General features: G+C 40.5%; 1 protein-coding gene across 8 annotated transcripts in view; it reads left to right on the top strand.

The window, feature by feature from the left end:
- The window catches only part of DHX57 (DExH-box helicase 57), a 57,902-nt gene extending 45,026 nt beyond the window's left edge, over positions 1-12,876 (top strand). For all 8 annotated transcript variants that reach the window (XM_036873279.1, XM_036873281.1, XM_036873284.1 and 5 more), the window contains exons 18-24: positions 1,546-1,641; positions 1,727-1,810; positions 4,464-4,601; positions 5,278-5,352; positions 6,918-7,052; positions 10,317-10,517; positions 12,168-12,876. In XM_036873279.1, coding sequence (XP_036729174.1) covers positions 1,546-1,641; positions 1,727-1,810; positions 4,464-4,601; positions 5,278-5,352; positions 6,918-7,052; positions 10,317-10,517; positions 12,168-12,311 — 873 coding nt within the window. In that variant the 3' untranslated portion in view covers positions 12,312-12,876. The remainder of the gene's footprint in view (positions 1-1,545; positions 1,642-1,726; positions 1,811-4,463; positions 4,602-5,277; positions 5,353-6,917; positions 7,053-10,316; positions 10,518-12,167) is intronic.
- The last annotated feature ends 497 nt before the right edge of the window (positions 12,877-13,373 follow it).

The following is a 13,373-nucleotide window of genomic DNA, read 5'->3' on the forward strand; positions in this document are numbered from 1 at the left end:
TGTATCTTCATTTTCATTCATTTCAAGTTTTTTTTTTTTTTTGGCGCATTGGGTTTTCATTACTACGCGTGGGCTTTTTCTAGCTGTGGCGAGCGGGGGCTACTCTTCATTGCGGTGCGCGGGCTTCTCTCTGCAGTGGCCTCTCTTGCTGTGGAGCATGGGCTCTAGGCATGCGGGCTTCAGTAGTTGTGGCGCGTTTCAAGTATTTTCTGATTTCCCTCTCTAGTTCTTCTATGACTCATTGGTTATTTAGGCATGTGTTGTTTAATGTCCACATATCTATGAGTTTCCCAGTTTTTTCCTTTTATTGACTTCTAATTGCATTCTGTTGTGGTCAAAGAACATACTTTGTATTATTTTAGTCCTTTAAAACTTACTAAGCTTTGTTTTATGGCTAAGTATATGCTCTGTCCTGGAAAGTATTCCATGTAGACTTGAAAATGAATATTCAGCTGTTGTTGGGTAGAGTGTCACTCTGCGTTTATTTTCACCATGGCTTATCTCAGATAGATAGGGGAATAGATGTAATAATTTTCTTCAGTTTTAATGTTATACTTCATGGAATTGTAAACTCACAGATCTGCAAAAAGATCTTAGTTCAGCCCCCTCATTTAACAACAGATGACAAAACCAAGGGCCAGGCTAGGTGATGTAGCTTGCTCAGAGACATACAGTCAGTGTTATTGTGAACAAGACCTCCATTGCCTATTTCTCAGATCATCTAAATAACCTCTCACTGGCTGTTTTCTTTTATTGGAATGCAGAAATTGTTCATTAGAAATATTGATGTCATCCTTAGGCAAAACTGAACACCTGTCCTTTGCTGGGTTCTGTAAACATAGTTAATTCCCAAATATAATCCTTTTCCCACTAGTCTTCCTAAAAAGGAAGAAAATTTATTTTCAAATAGAAAATAAAATTTTATTATCGTTGTGTTAGCTATAAAGGTGTCCAAATGTATGAAAATTAGAGAGAAGCACCATAGTTGGTTTAGAATGATTTTCAGTGTGATACAGCTTGGGCCTCAGTGTAACTTGCTCTTGCTGGTGTCTTTAGTACATGTGTATGTTGCAGCAAGAGAAAGCAGTGAAAATTAAGTTCTCAGCTGATTTTACTAATTTGTAGGGAAAAGGAGGACCTGTAAACATTATTTTTAAAAGGAAAAAAACATGAATTATGGGTATAGAAATAGGGGAGACTTAAGTATAGACGATGAATAAGAATCTGTAAAATAAAGATACCACAGAGTTAACAGAATCTTAGATTTTAGAGGTAGCTTTTAGAATGAGTGGCTCTTTGATGACATCTTGCCACTAGGAAGTAGAAGACCCAGTAGAGGTTATTTTGGGTGGGCAGATGGACTCACAAGGACAAGCAGGACTGTTAGCTTGGCACTTAACCACCATAATTACTTCTAACCAGCCACCCACCGTGTACTCTGTTCCACGCAAAATACTTCCCGAGGCACCTGGCTTCAGCAGTAGGAAAGTGCCATTTGAAACCTTGGGTAAAATGTGTCCTTCAAACCTGGTTTTCCTCATTTAGGTATCTCCCTGGGATAAAAAAGAGGAAGCTAACCAGAAAAAGCTAGAATTTGCATCTGCAAACAGTGATTATCTGGCCCTTCTACGAGCATATAAGGTAAGTATAGAACCTAATAGCTGAGATTTATTACCAGAGTTGGCACTAAAGACAGAGTAACATTTTGATTTTCTCCAAAATTTAGGGCTGGCAGCTAAGTACGAAAGAAGGTATGCGTGCAAGTTATAATTACTGCAGACAAAACTTCTTGTCAGGAAGAGTTCTTCAGGTGAGTTGTTTCTGTGGAAATTTGTTTTCATTCATTTTCTATTGTAGTAGCGCACCAGAGGGTGTTGCAACTTTATCTTGCTTGTCCTGCCTTGACATTGAAAATGTTATTTTTGGAATATGCTTGGCTTTACCACCTGTGTAAAACAGACTCCTGAACTATGACAGCAGGCCTTTTGTGCTGAACCTTTCAACTGACCTGTTCTTCCTCTTTTCAGTGAATCTGTGTTTAACTTATGTGGAGGCTAGGGGAATATAGGCACTCTGAAGATTACTGCTTGCTGGAAGTCAGTTTTTTCCATAATTATACCAAACATTCTTAACCCGGATCCATAAGCCCCTGAAATTGTATGCAAAGTCATACCCTTATACATACGTGCATTATTCTGGAGAAAGGGATCATAGCTTCATCAGATTCTCAAAGCGGTCTATGACCATTGCCAAACCCCTTACCCTCTCCCTAAAACCAAAGACTGAATACTGAACCAGGTTTTCTTTGTTAATTCTTCTTCTGTCCATCAGAGGCTACTATGTCAATAACAAGTACACAAGAAAGAAAGGTTTATTATCTTCTGTGTAATAATAGGCAGGGCTCTGTCTTCTGTTGTAACAGTATTTTAGGCCCCCTTCCAAAGTGGCATGAAAAGCCAGAATAATAACGGTGCATATCTTTACAAAGCATCTATTTCATTCAAAGATTTTGAGGCTGGGGAGGCGGAAGGACTTTATTTCTATATTAGAAGATGTCTTGGAATAGAACACAAAATTAATGTTCATAGTACTTACCACTACCTGACAGCTAGTTATCTCTCTACCCCATAAGCTCCATCAGAGCCGAGATTTTGTGTTTTGTTCAATACTGTATCCCCAGTGCCTAGAATAGTACTTAGCACATAGTTGATGCTCAGTAAAATTCATTGAATGCATGAATGAATGGTTATTTAAAATGAAGTAAGAGACCTGAAAACCATCCCAGTATTTGCCTTTATTCTTCTCTGCCTTTAGGTGTACTCCAGTGAGACGTTTTGAGAAGACATAAAGCCTCTAGCTTTATTCTAAGTACAACAAAAGCAATGATTTTCAATCCTGGCTACACATTAGATTCACCTGAGGGAGCTTAAAAAAAAAAAAAGTAAAAATACCCAAATTCTACCCCAGGCCAATTACATCTGGATTTCCAGGGGTGGAGCCTGAGCGTCTGTTTATTTTCCTTGTTGTTGAGTTCACCAAGTGATTCTAATATGCTGCCAGGGTTGAGAACCACTGGTCTAAAGGGTATTTTATATGTAAGGTGCAGTAATAAATATTTTCTTGAGTCATTAAGAGTTTTAAGTGTAAAATAATATTTCTTTTAAATTACATTTTTTACTAAATTTATTCTTTTTCTTTAGGATATATGTAGATTTTGCTGTGATCTATGAGGGCCATCAAACAGCTACCTCTTTTCACTAAAGTCCAGCTTAGATTGTATTGTAGAATTTTTTTTGTTTTTTTTTTTAATCGACTTTTTTTTTTTTTAATTGATTTTTGGCTGCATTGGGTCTTCGTTGCTGCATGCGGGCTTTTCTCTAGTTGTGGTGAGCGGGGGCTACTCTTCACTGCGGTGTGCAGGCTTCTCATTGCGGTGGCTTCTCTTGTTGCGGAGCACGGGCTCTATGCACGCGGCCTTCAGTAGTTGTGGCACGCAGGCTCAGTAGTTGTGGTGCACGGGCTTAATTGCTCCACAGCATGTGGATCTTCCCAGACCAGGGCTCGAACCCATGTCCCCTGCATTGGCAGGCGTATTCTTAACCACTGTGCCACCAGGGAAGTACTAGAATTAGTTTTACTAAGATATTAAAACCTTGTCATGAAATGTAACTCTGGTATATTTAACTCCTAGTTATATTTTGCCATGTTATCCATCTGTACTTGAGACAGTCCAAGAAAATACTTAAATTGTCATCAGATACAGGGTAGCATTGCTTAGCTTTCCATTCCTTTGTCATTACCTGCTTCTCTATTGTCTGATATACAGCTAATATTTGAACAGATGCCAGACAGAGGTTTGTGCTTTTCGTTCTCACACTTGTGCTCAGCTGCAGAAAGGGGTTTCTAAATCTAAACCACTTAATAGTATTCCTATTCGTAGGGAGAACGTGAGCCAGCCAAGTCCACAAGGTAAGAGAAAGAGGGAAGGTTCTGAGGTGGGTGTTGTGCATCTTTTAAGAGAGAACACTACCACTCTAGGCTCGGGTAAGGCACTAAGAGGCCCTGAGCAGAAAGGAAGTAGGAAAAATTAGACAGTGTCACAACACCTTGAGCTGGAGTTCCAAACAAAGTAAACTATGTTTTTGGCCGTCCTAAGAATTGCGAGGAAAATCAGACCTACCCAAAATCCAATTAATGGTTTTTTTTTTTTAACGTAATCTAGAATTAAATGATCTCTGAGTTTTCTGAAATTTGTGAATTTCTGTGTAACGGTTTTACACTGCTGGTTTGTGTAAGTGAAAACTGCCCTTTTGGGAATGAGCAGACAAGATAATCTTCATACCTGTTTGTTTGGTAAACCCATATGAGTCTCATTACTATACACTGAACTGATTCGTTTTTGTAGTCATTCTTACCTTTGATATGTTGATGCCCCTGCTTAAGATTTTTTCCATTTCTTTCAGGAAATGGCCAGCCTCAAACGACAGTTCACTGAACTGTTATCAGATATAGGCTTCGTAAAAGAGGGACTCAGAGCAAGGGAAATTGAGAAAAGGACCCAAGGAGGAGGAGATGGTATCTTGGATGCCACAGGAGAAGAGGTAAAGAATGTGTAGTTAGTTCTTACTTCTCTTTGATGATCACACTCATAGTCTATTACCTCAGGAGCACTTGTAGGCCTTGTTCACTTAAGCCCTATGAGCAGTGGGTTAGTGGCATTCTTGATTTTCTTTCCACAAATGTCAGCTAACACTCATAAAAACAAGTTTTTCTGTTGATTGTTGCTTCTGTTTGTTTTTTTTTTTTTAATTTCACATTGGTTCTTGGTAGGTCCATCAGAGGTAGAATGGACTTTCCAATGATGTCTTCTTAATCAGACCAGCCTTTTTCAAACCCAGGATAGTTTTGTATATAATAAGTATCAGAAGAACAATTCAAGATGAAACCTGATGCCACTCTGTTCTAAGTACAGTTAGTACTTTCTGGAAATTGTGAACATCTCATGAACCAGAATCTTTCTCTCGACTGATCCTTAGGAACACTGGCTTTGTAACTGATTTGCAGAGATCTAGAAAGTAATTGTGGGCTTCTTGGAATGGGTACTGTGTGAATGTGGTCCAGTAGATTTATTTTTTACTTAGAAATAATTTTTCTAGCAAAGTGATAGAAATTAGATGCTTTTAAGATAGAAATCAAGAGAAATATAATAATAACTTCCAGGGAATAGACAGAAATAGCCACATTACTTATAAGATTAATGCTGTATTTCTCTCATAGGCTAACTCAAATGCTGAGAACCCCAAGTTGATATCAGCAATGCTGTGTGCTGCTCTGTATCCAAATGTAGTGCAGGTAAGGAAACATTTTTCCTGGGTACTCCCACTTCCTGTTTGCTTTTAGCCAAGGGATGTAAGTTAAGACATGCACATTAATCATCTTAAAGACACACACACACACAGCCTTTTAAACGTAGTATATATTTCCAGTTCTTCAATTCCCCAAATGTGTTTAGATACATCATTCAAGAACACATTTATTGTATAAAATAAGGTGCCTTTTTAATCCTTCTGACATTATGACATTCCAGAAATTAAAATGGACATAAATGTCACTGTCAGCCAGTCTGTGCATAACTAACCTATGTTAGGTAGAAATTTGATTCGACTACAATTTCCCTTATGCCCTCTAGTCTGGACTAAAATTAGATAAGAACAAACAAGTCAGTGCCTTGTCATGGGACCACCTATGATCACCCTCTTCTGGAAACCCTACCTGAATGTACTGTCAGACTTTTACCTGAGATTTGATTATCCAGTCCTTGTCCAACTTTTAGAATGTGAATTTGTCAGAGTACTGAAGCATTTCTCATTTAACAACTTTTTGATAAATGTTCAGTTCATGTCTGCTGATTCATTTATGGCTTATTTTTGCTTAGTGCTTGCATGCTTTTCAAATCATTTGAAATTTACTTTAAAAAAATCATTTGGAGAAAAGCTATGGAGACAGTTAAAAAATCAGGGGTGAGGGGGATGAATAAGCAGAGCACAGAAGATTTTGAGGGCAGTAAAAATACTCTGCATGATACCATAATGATAGATAACACGTCATACTTGCCCAAACCCATGGAATGTACAACAAAAGTAAACACTAATGTAAACTATGGACTTTGGGTGATGATGATGTGACAATGAGGTGCTATATAGCCACTGAGAATTATGTTTTAGGAAAATATTTATAGAAAATGATCCTATATTAGTTGTAATACATATATATTTTATTTATGTTTATCTCCATTTCTATATATAAATATAAATCTAACAGAAAACTAAAATGATATTTGTCAAACATTAATGTTAGTTATTTCTTAATCATGGGATTACAGGAGTTTTTATTATAGGTTATTACAAGATATTGAATATTGTTCCCTGTGTTATATAGTAGTGATGTTATTTTCTACAGTAAATATGGAGGTGTGTGTGTGCACATAAGCTTTTCATTTTTTTGAGTGAAACAATCTGTTTTTCACTATTTTGAAAAATTCATTTGGAAATATTGGATTGGTATTGGAATTGCCAGCAGATTCCTGGTCCAGTGTTGCCAGCTGAATCTCTTGCCCTGATAATCAGGGCAGACCTGAAACATCAATGTGGTTTCTCCCCACTGTGGCTGGTGTGTGGTATAGTCACCCAGAACTGCTGCATTTACATCCACACCTCCTCATGGTTAAAAGAAAGAAAAAGAAAGCATGCTTATACTGCTTCCAAAAGGAAACTAAGAGAGAGGGAAGCAGCAACAAAGGCATTCAAACAAGACTGGTTTTGTGTCAAGGGATACATCCTACAATGGAAATACATATATATATATATATATATATATTTTTTTTTTTTTTTTTTTTTTTTTTAATACCTGTTGTTTAGGTGAAAAGCCCAGAAGGGAAATTTCAGAAGACCAGTACCGGAGCTGTCAGAATGCAACCGAAATCAGAGGAATTGAAGTTTGTCACCAAGAACGATGGATATGTACACATTCACCCTTCATCAGTGAACTATCAGGTCAGGATGGCTGGGTATACTTACGGTCAGGTTCCACATCCACAGATTCAACCAATGCGAATTGTGTAGTACTGTAGTATTTAGTACTGAAAAAATCTGAGTGTAAGTGGACCCTGCAGTTCAAAGCCTTGTTGTTCAAGGGTCAAATGTATTTACACGTGGCAGGTCCTGGGGTGAGAAACAGTCCCTTCACTTCAGCCAAACCTTGTTCTATCCACTCACTGTCTTTAGCAGCACCACTGACTTGGGAAGTGGAATAAGCACAAACGTACTGGAAATTGAACTATTAAGCCTGCTTTCAGATATAAAATTGTTTCTTTGTGGCGGTGATTTAAGAGGCCATGATGTAAGTCTCTCACTCCATCTGTGCCTTAAGAGGCCATGACCTATGTTTGCTGCTCCAACTTCCTCAGCTCTCCCTCCTCCTTCAGCCAGTTGCTGGGAGGCTTCTGCTCCCACCACGCCACTGAATTCCTCAGAAGTCATGAATAACCTCCTAGTTGTCTAATATAGGGAACAGATTCCCTGGCTCTCATCATTCTTGACTCGTGAAGTATTTGACATTGCTGACTTCCCTACCTCTTGACACTATCTTTGATGTTTTCTGCTTCTGAAATATCACTTTCTTCTCTCTCTCTGATCATCCCCCTCTAGCTCCTTTACTAGATTCTCTTCCTTTCCTCTGAAATCGTGGTTCTGTCCTTGTTCTCTTATTATAGTGCACATGATCTTCCTGCACCGCCAGAGCACAACATCGTGTTCTAACTGCCACCTACATGCTGACACAGACCCCAAATCTCTCTCTCTCATCCTGGGCCTTCTTTTCTGAGCTGTCTTGCTAGAAATCACCACCTGGATGCCTTCTAGTCACCTCAAACTCAAAAGCTGAAAAATCAAACTCATTATCTCTGAATTCACTCCTCTGTGTTCCCTGTCTTGGTGAAATGGGACCATCCAAATCAGAACCCTGGAGTCACATGGACCCTGCTTCTTTTCTCCTGATGCCAATCTAATTGGTCACCAGGTCCCAACAATTCCACCTTTTTGACATGTCTCAGATTTGCCTACTTCTCTTGTCCCTGCTGCCATTTCCTCAGTTCAAACCCCAAACATCTGTCTCTTGCCTGAAGTACTAATCTTACTTCTGGTGCTTTCTCTCTCCAACCTTTTATACTACTGCTGCCAGAATCATCTTTACAAAACACACATTTGATCATGTCATACCCTTGCTTAAAACTCTTCATAGATGGAGTCTACTGTAAACTCTCCTACGACCCTTCACATCTAGCCCCTTCTTAGCCCATGTCCCCTGCCTCAAATCCCTCCTGTCATTCTTTATGCTCCAGCGATACCAGACTACCAACAGTGTCCCCCAGTGCCATGACACAGGACACACTGTCCTCTATGCCTGGAATGGCATTCTAATTCCCCAGCAGACGACTCCTACTCATCCTCCAAGCTTCCATGATATATCCCTGTCCCAGTGTCCCTCTCCAAGTTGCTCCTTACTTCTGCTCCGTCACTGTATAGTGTGCATTTTTCCACTGTTGTACTTATCACATTATTTTATAGTTTATGGTATGTCTCATTCATGGACTTGCAAAATTCCTGAAGACAGGAATTGAATTTTATTCATCTCTGCGTTCTTGATGTCTAGCACGGTGCCTAGCCAGCATAGCTGAAAGCAGATGCTCAATAAAGCTTCATCTCGATAAAGAGATGAAGGAGGAAAAGAGAAAAGGAGAATGGAGGAAGAGAGTTTGAAGTGTTAGGGCTGGTCAACCCGTGAAACTACTGAGTAAAGTGTCAGCAAAGCATGAAAAAAAGTGTTAAGCTCAGAAGAGTCTGAGAACCAGGAAGTCATCTGCCCTCTTGGCTGCATGTGTACTTGGGAACCAGGGGCCCAAGTAAGTTACCTCCACTCGTCCTCTCCTGCGTTTACCGTGACATTTCTGCAGTGAATCCAAGTCATTCATGCATCCACTCAGTATCCGCTAGCACCTCCTCTGCGCCAGGCATTGTTGCAGGCCATGAAGGACAGCGGATGAGCTAGGGAGACAAGGTCTCTGCCCTCAGGGAACTTACATTCTAATGGGGAAGTCAGGCAAGAAATAAGTAAACAAATAATCTCAGGTTAATGACAAATGTTATGAAGGAAAATAAAACCATAAGAGATCGAGAGTGACAGGAGAGGGGCTTTTTTTTTTTTTTTTTTTAAACTATAGTTGATTTACAATATTGTGTTAGTTTCAGGTATATAGCTTCAGATTCGTTTCCACTATAGGTTATTACGAGATACTGCATATAGTTCCCTGTGCTATACAGTAATCCTTGTTATTTATCTTTTATATACAGTGGTGAATATCAATATTAATCCCGTACTCCTAATTTATCCCTCCACCTCCCAAGAGGGGCTACTTTACATAGAGTGGCCAGGGAAGAACTCTGAGGAGAAAACAATTGAGCAGATCCTAAATGAAGTAAAGGGCAAGTCATGCAGATATCTAAAGAGAGGACATTCCAAGCTGAGGAAATAAGTGCAAAGACCATGAGATGGGAGCATATTTGGTGTGTTCCAGGAAATGCAAGAAGGCAGCCAGTGCAAATGGAGGGGATGGTTAGGGGTGGAAGTGATAGATGAGTTGGGACAAGCGGGCAGGGATCAGGTCATGTAGGACCCTGTAATCCACAGAAGGATCTGAGATTTTATCCTTGGGAAATCTCCGGAGGGCTCTGAGCCCTAACTGGTTTTTAAAAGATCACTGTGGCCTCTGTATGGAAAAGAAACTGTGAAGATGCAAAAGGGCAGGTACACAGGAAGCCATTGCAGTGGTCTGTATGACAGTTTGCATGAGGTGGTAGCTGTAGAAGTGGTGAGAATATTTCAGTTCATCATGTATTTTGAAAACAGAGCTGACAGGACTTAGTGATGATATAGATGGAGTGAGGGAGAGAGAGCAATCAAGGATGGCTCCTAAATTGGGAGCTTGAGCAACTGGGTGAATGGGAGTATCATTTAATGAGACAGTGAACACCACAAGGAGGGGAAAATTGAGAATTCCTTTTGAACACAAGACGTCTGAGATGCTTGTTCGATGTCCGAGTACAGACATCAAGTAGGCAGTTGCACATACAAGGCTGGAGCTCAGGGGAACCTACAGGCTGAAGATAATTTTGGGAGTCATTGGACAGGTGATGATTAAATCCCTGGGACTGGTGGAGTTCCCCTTATGTTGCCAGTGACATAACTGTCTTATGTTTCAGGTCAGACACTTTGACAGCCCCTACCTGGTGTACCATGAGAAGATCAAAACTAGTCGGGTGTTCATCCGAGACTGCAGCATGGTGTCTGTGTACCCACTGGTCTTGTTCGGAGGAGGCCAAGTGAATGTGCAGCTCCAAAGGGGAGAGTTCATTGTCTCCTTGGATGATGGTTGGATCCGTTTTGCAGCAGCTTCACATCAGGTAAGGGATAACAAGTCTGTCCCATGAGAGTCAGGCCATGAGGGGCTCTGATAATAGGAAGTACAGGGCATTTCTTCAGGGAACAAGGACCACAGAGCTGAGTAAGAGTGAATGATGGGTCTGCAGGGGACACTAAGCAAGACTGAGGCTGAAGTGAGGCCGGGGTGGGGAGCCTTCGTAAGAGTTTAGGAAGCACACTAGGAGGGGAAGCCCAGGACAGTTGGTGTGAAAGGCTTCGGACAGAAGCTATGAGTGAGGTACTGGAGCTTCCTAATTGTTATACAAATACAAGTTCAAAGAAAATCAAAATATAGATGAGCAGAACTAAGTAAAAATCACCCTGACTCCACAACCACCACTAAAAAAATAATGTCTCAATTATTCACTATATGGAGTCTCTAGAAAACGTTTAAGGGGGAGTATATTTAAGAAATAAAAATTGTTAATATTTGCATCTCTTAGAAATCTTCTCTTGCAGGAGGCAGACACACCAACTCAAACATTACAGTTAAATTCCCTTCACAGTCTGAAGCAGCACAGTCCAGGAGAAATATATGTGCCACATACCTAATAATTTTCCTAGTAGCCACATTAAAAAAAAGTAAATAGGTGAAATTAATTTTAATATATTTTATATAGCAGAAAACATCTAAAAAGTTTTAATTTCAACATGTAATCAATATAAAAAATTGAGATTTTTATACTCTTTTTTCATACTAAGTCTTCAAAATCTGGTGTGTATTTTATACTCACAGTGCATCTCGATTTGGATCAGGCACATTTCATGTGGTCAGGAGATTAGCCACGTGGGACAGTACAGGTCAAGAGGGCCAGGCAGGCAGGGTTGGTTTGATTCAGCTGCTTAACAACAAAAGCCCGTCTGGCCCTGTGGTAGCAGGATGGCTGTAGTAGCCCCTGGGTCACGTCCATGCAGCATATACTGTCCAAAAGGGAAGACAGAACGCTTCTTTCCTAAAAGTTCCAGCAAACCTCCTCTCCTAAACCAACTCCTGTGGCTGAACTGGACCACCTGAGCCATTCACTCTGGCAGGGCACATGGCGTGAGCCTGAGTGATGCAGACAGAGTCCTCACTGCAGGGCTGCCAGACTGTGGAGGAGGAGCCAGACACGTCGGCAAGACATCCACAGTGGCACTGCATCAGCACAAGCAAAACGCCAGAAAAAATGTGGGCTATCTCCCAACCCCATCCCCACCAACAAAAGCGTAAAAATTCCAAAGTTAAAGAGCTTTTTTTGGTTTAATATCTGCCATTTTTAATTCTCCATTTTCCTGCTTCTCCTCTCGGAGCAAATTGTAAAAGTTGACCAAGCTTTAATATGGAGAACACTATATGAAAGCCATATTTCCGGATTTAATCTTTTCTTTACATGAGATGTGATAGAGGAGGCTTTTTAAAATGGACCCCACTTAGTATATTACAGAGCTGACGTTGAGTGTATGTTCCTATAATTGCATCAAGAAATTTTAGAAGCACTTTTAGAAAAAAAATATGTTTAGTTCCCCCACCATGGAATTAAAATTAATAGCAGAAATCTAGAATAATGATAATCATAACTGGAGAACTTCCTTTAATAACCTTTCCTCCCCTGTTGGTCCAAGCGCTGCTTACATTGCAACTTTCATTTTAGGTGGCTGAATTAGTAAAGGAACTTCGCTGCGAACTTGACCAGCTTCTCCAGGATAAGATAAAAAACCCAAGCATAGATCTGTGTACCTGTCCTCGAGGGTCACGGATCATCAGCGTGATTGTGAAACTTGTCACCACACAATAAAGACCAGGCTTGGGAGAGTGCTTGCTACTCACCTGCTTGCTCAGCTGGGAAATGACGGCAGCACCTCTACCTCGAGCTGCAGCTCCGCGATGGGGCTGCCCTGGTGAAGGAGCCCAGGGCAGGCACTGCCAAGTCAGCTGAGGCGACGCACACCTTTAGGGAAATTTTCCACACTAAGTATTTCTAACCAAGCCGTGGGCACTCCCAGCACAATTTGGAGTGTCGATGTGAGTTCAAAAACCAACTTGCCTGTATTTTTCTCTCTCTCTGACTGCCCTGGAATGAATGAAATTCATCTGATTAACAGGAAAGTAAATGTTTAATACAATTCTGTTTTAATCTATGTATTATTTTTCTCCTGCTTTTTACTGGGGTGAGATAAAGGGCATGAGGAGAAATATCAATTGTTCTTTTCTGTCATAAAGGCTCAACTGAAAGAAGTCAGAACAGAGAAGGAAAAAAATCATGTGAGCAAGAAAAATTAAAATTTCATTTCGGCTATAGGCCATTACATAAACTTCATTTGTGAGGGATTTTTACTCATTAAAGTTCAGCTTAAAAAAACCAGACTTAATGAGCACTTATTTGTTATCAAAATGTGAGCTGGTTTTATCCATAATACACTTATTCTTTCTTTTTTTTTTTTTTAATAAATTTAATTTATTTATTTATTTTTGGCTGAGTTGGGTCTTCGTTGCTGTGCACAGGCTTTCTCTAGTTGCAGTGAGCAGGAGCTACTCTTCGTTGTGGTGCACGGGCTTCTCATTGCGGTGGCTTCTCTTATTGCAGAGCACGGGCTCTAGGCGCATGGGCTTCAGTAGCTGTGGCACACGGGCTCAGTAGTTGTGGCTCGCAGGCTCTAGAGCACAGGCTCAGTCGTTGTGGCACACGGGCTGAGTTGCTCCACAGCATGTGGGATCCTCCCGGACCAGGGCTCGAACCCGTGTCCCCTACATTGGCAGGCGGATTCTTATCCACTGTGCCAGCAGGGAAGCCCCACACTTATTCTTAAGAGCTGAACAATCGGGGTGTTTTCATTCTCTTATAGGTTTTCTATTTAGG

Source organism: Balaenoptera musculus, chromosome 13 (assembly GCF_009873245.2).
Source record: "Balaenoptera musculus isolate JJ_BM4_2016_0621 chromosome 13, mBalMus1.pri.v3, whole genome shotgun sequence".
NCBI classification, from domain to species: Eukaryota; Metazoa; Chordata; class Mammalia; order Artiodactyla; family Balaenopteridae; genus Balaenoptera; species Balaenoptera musculus.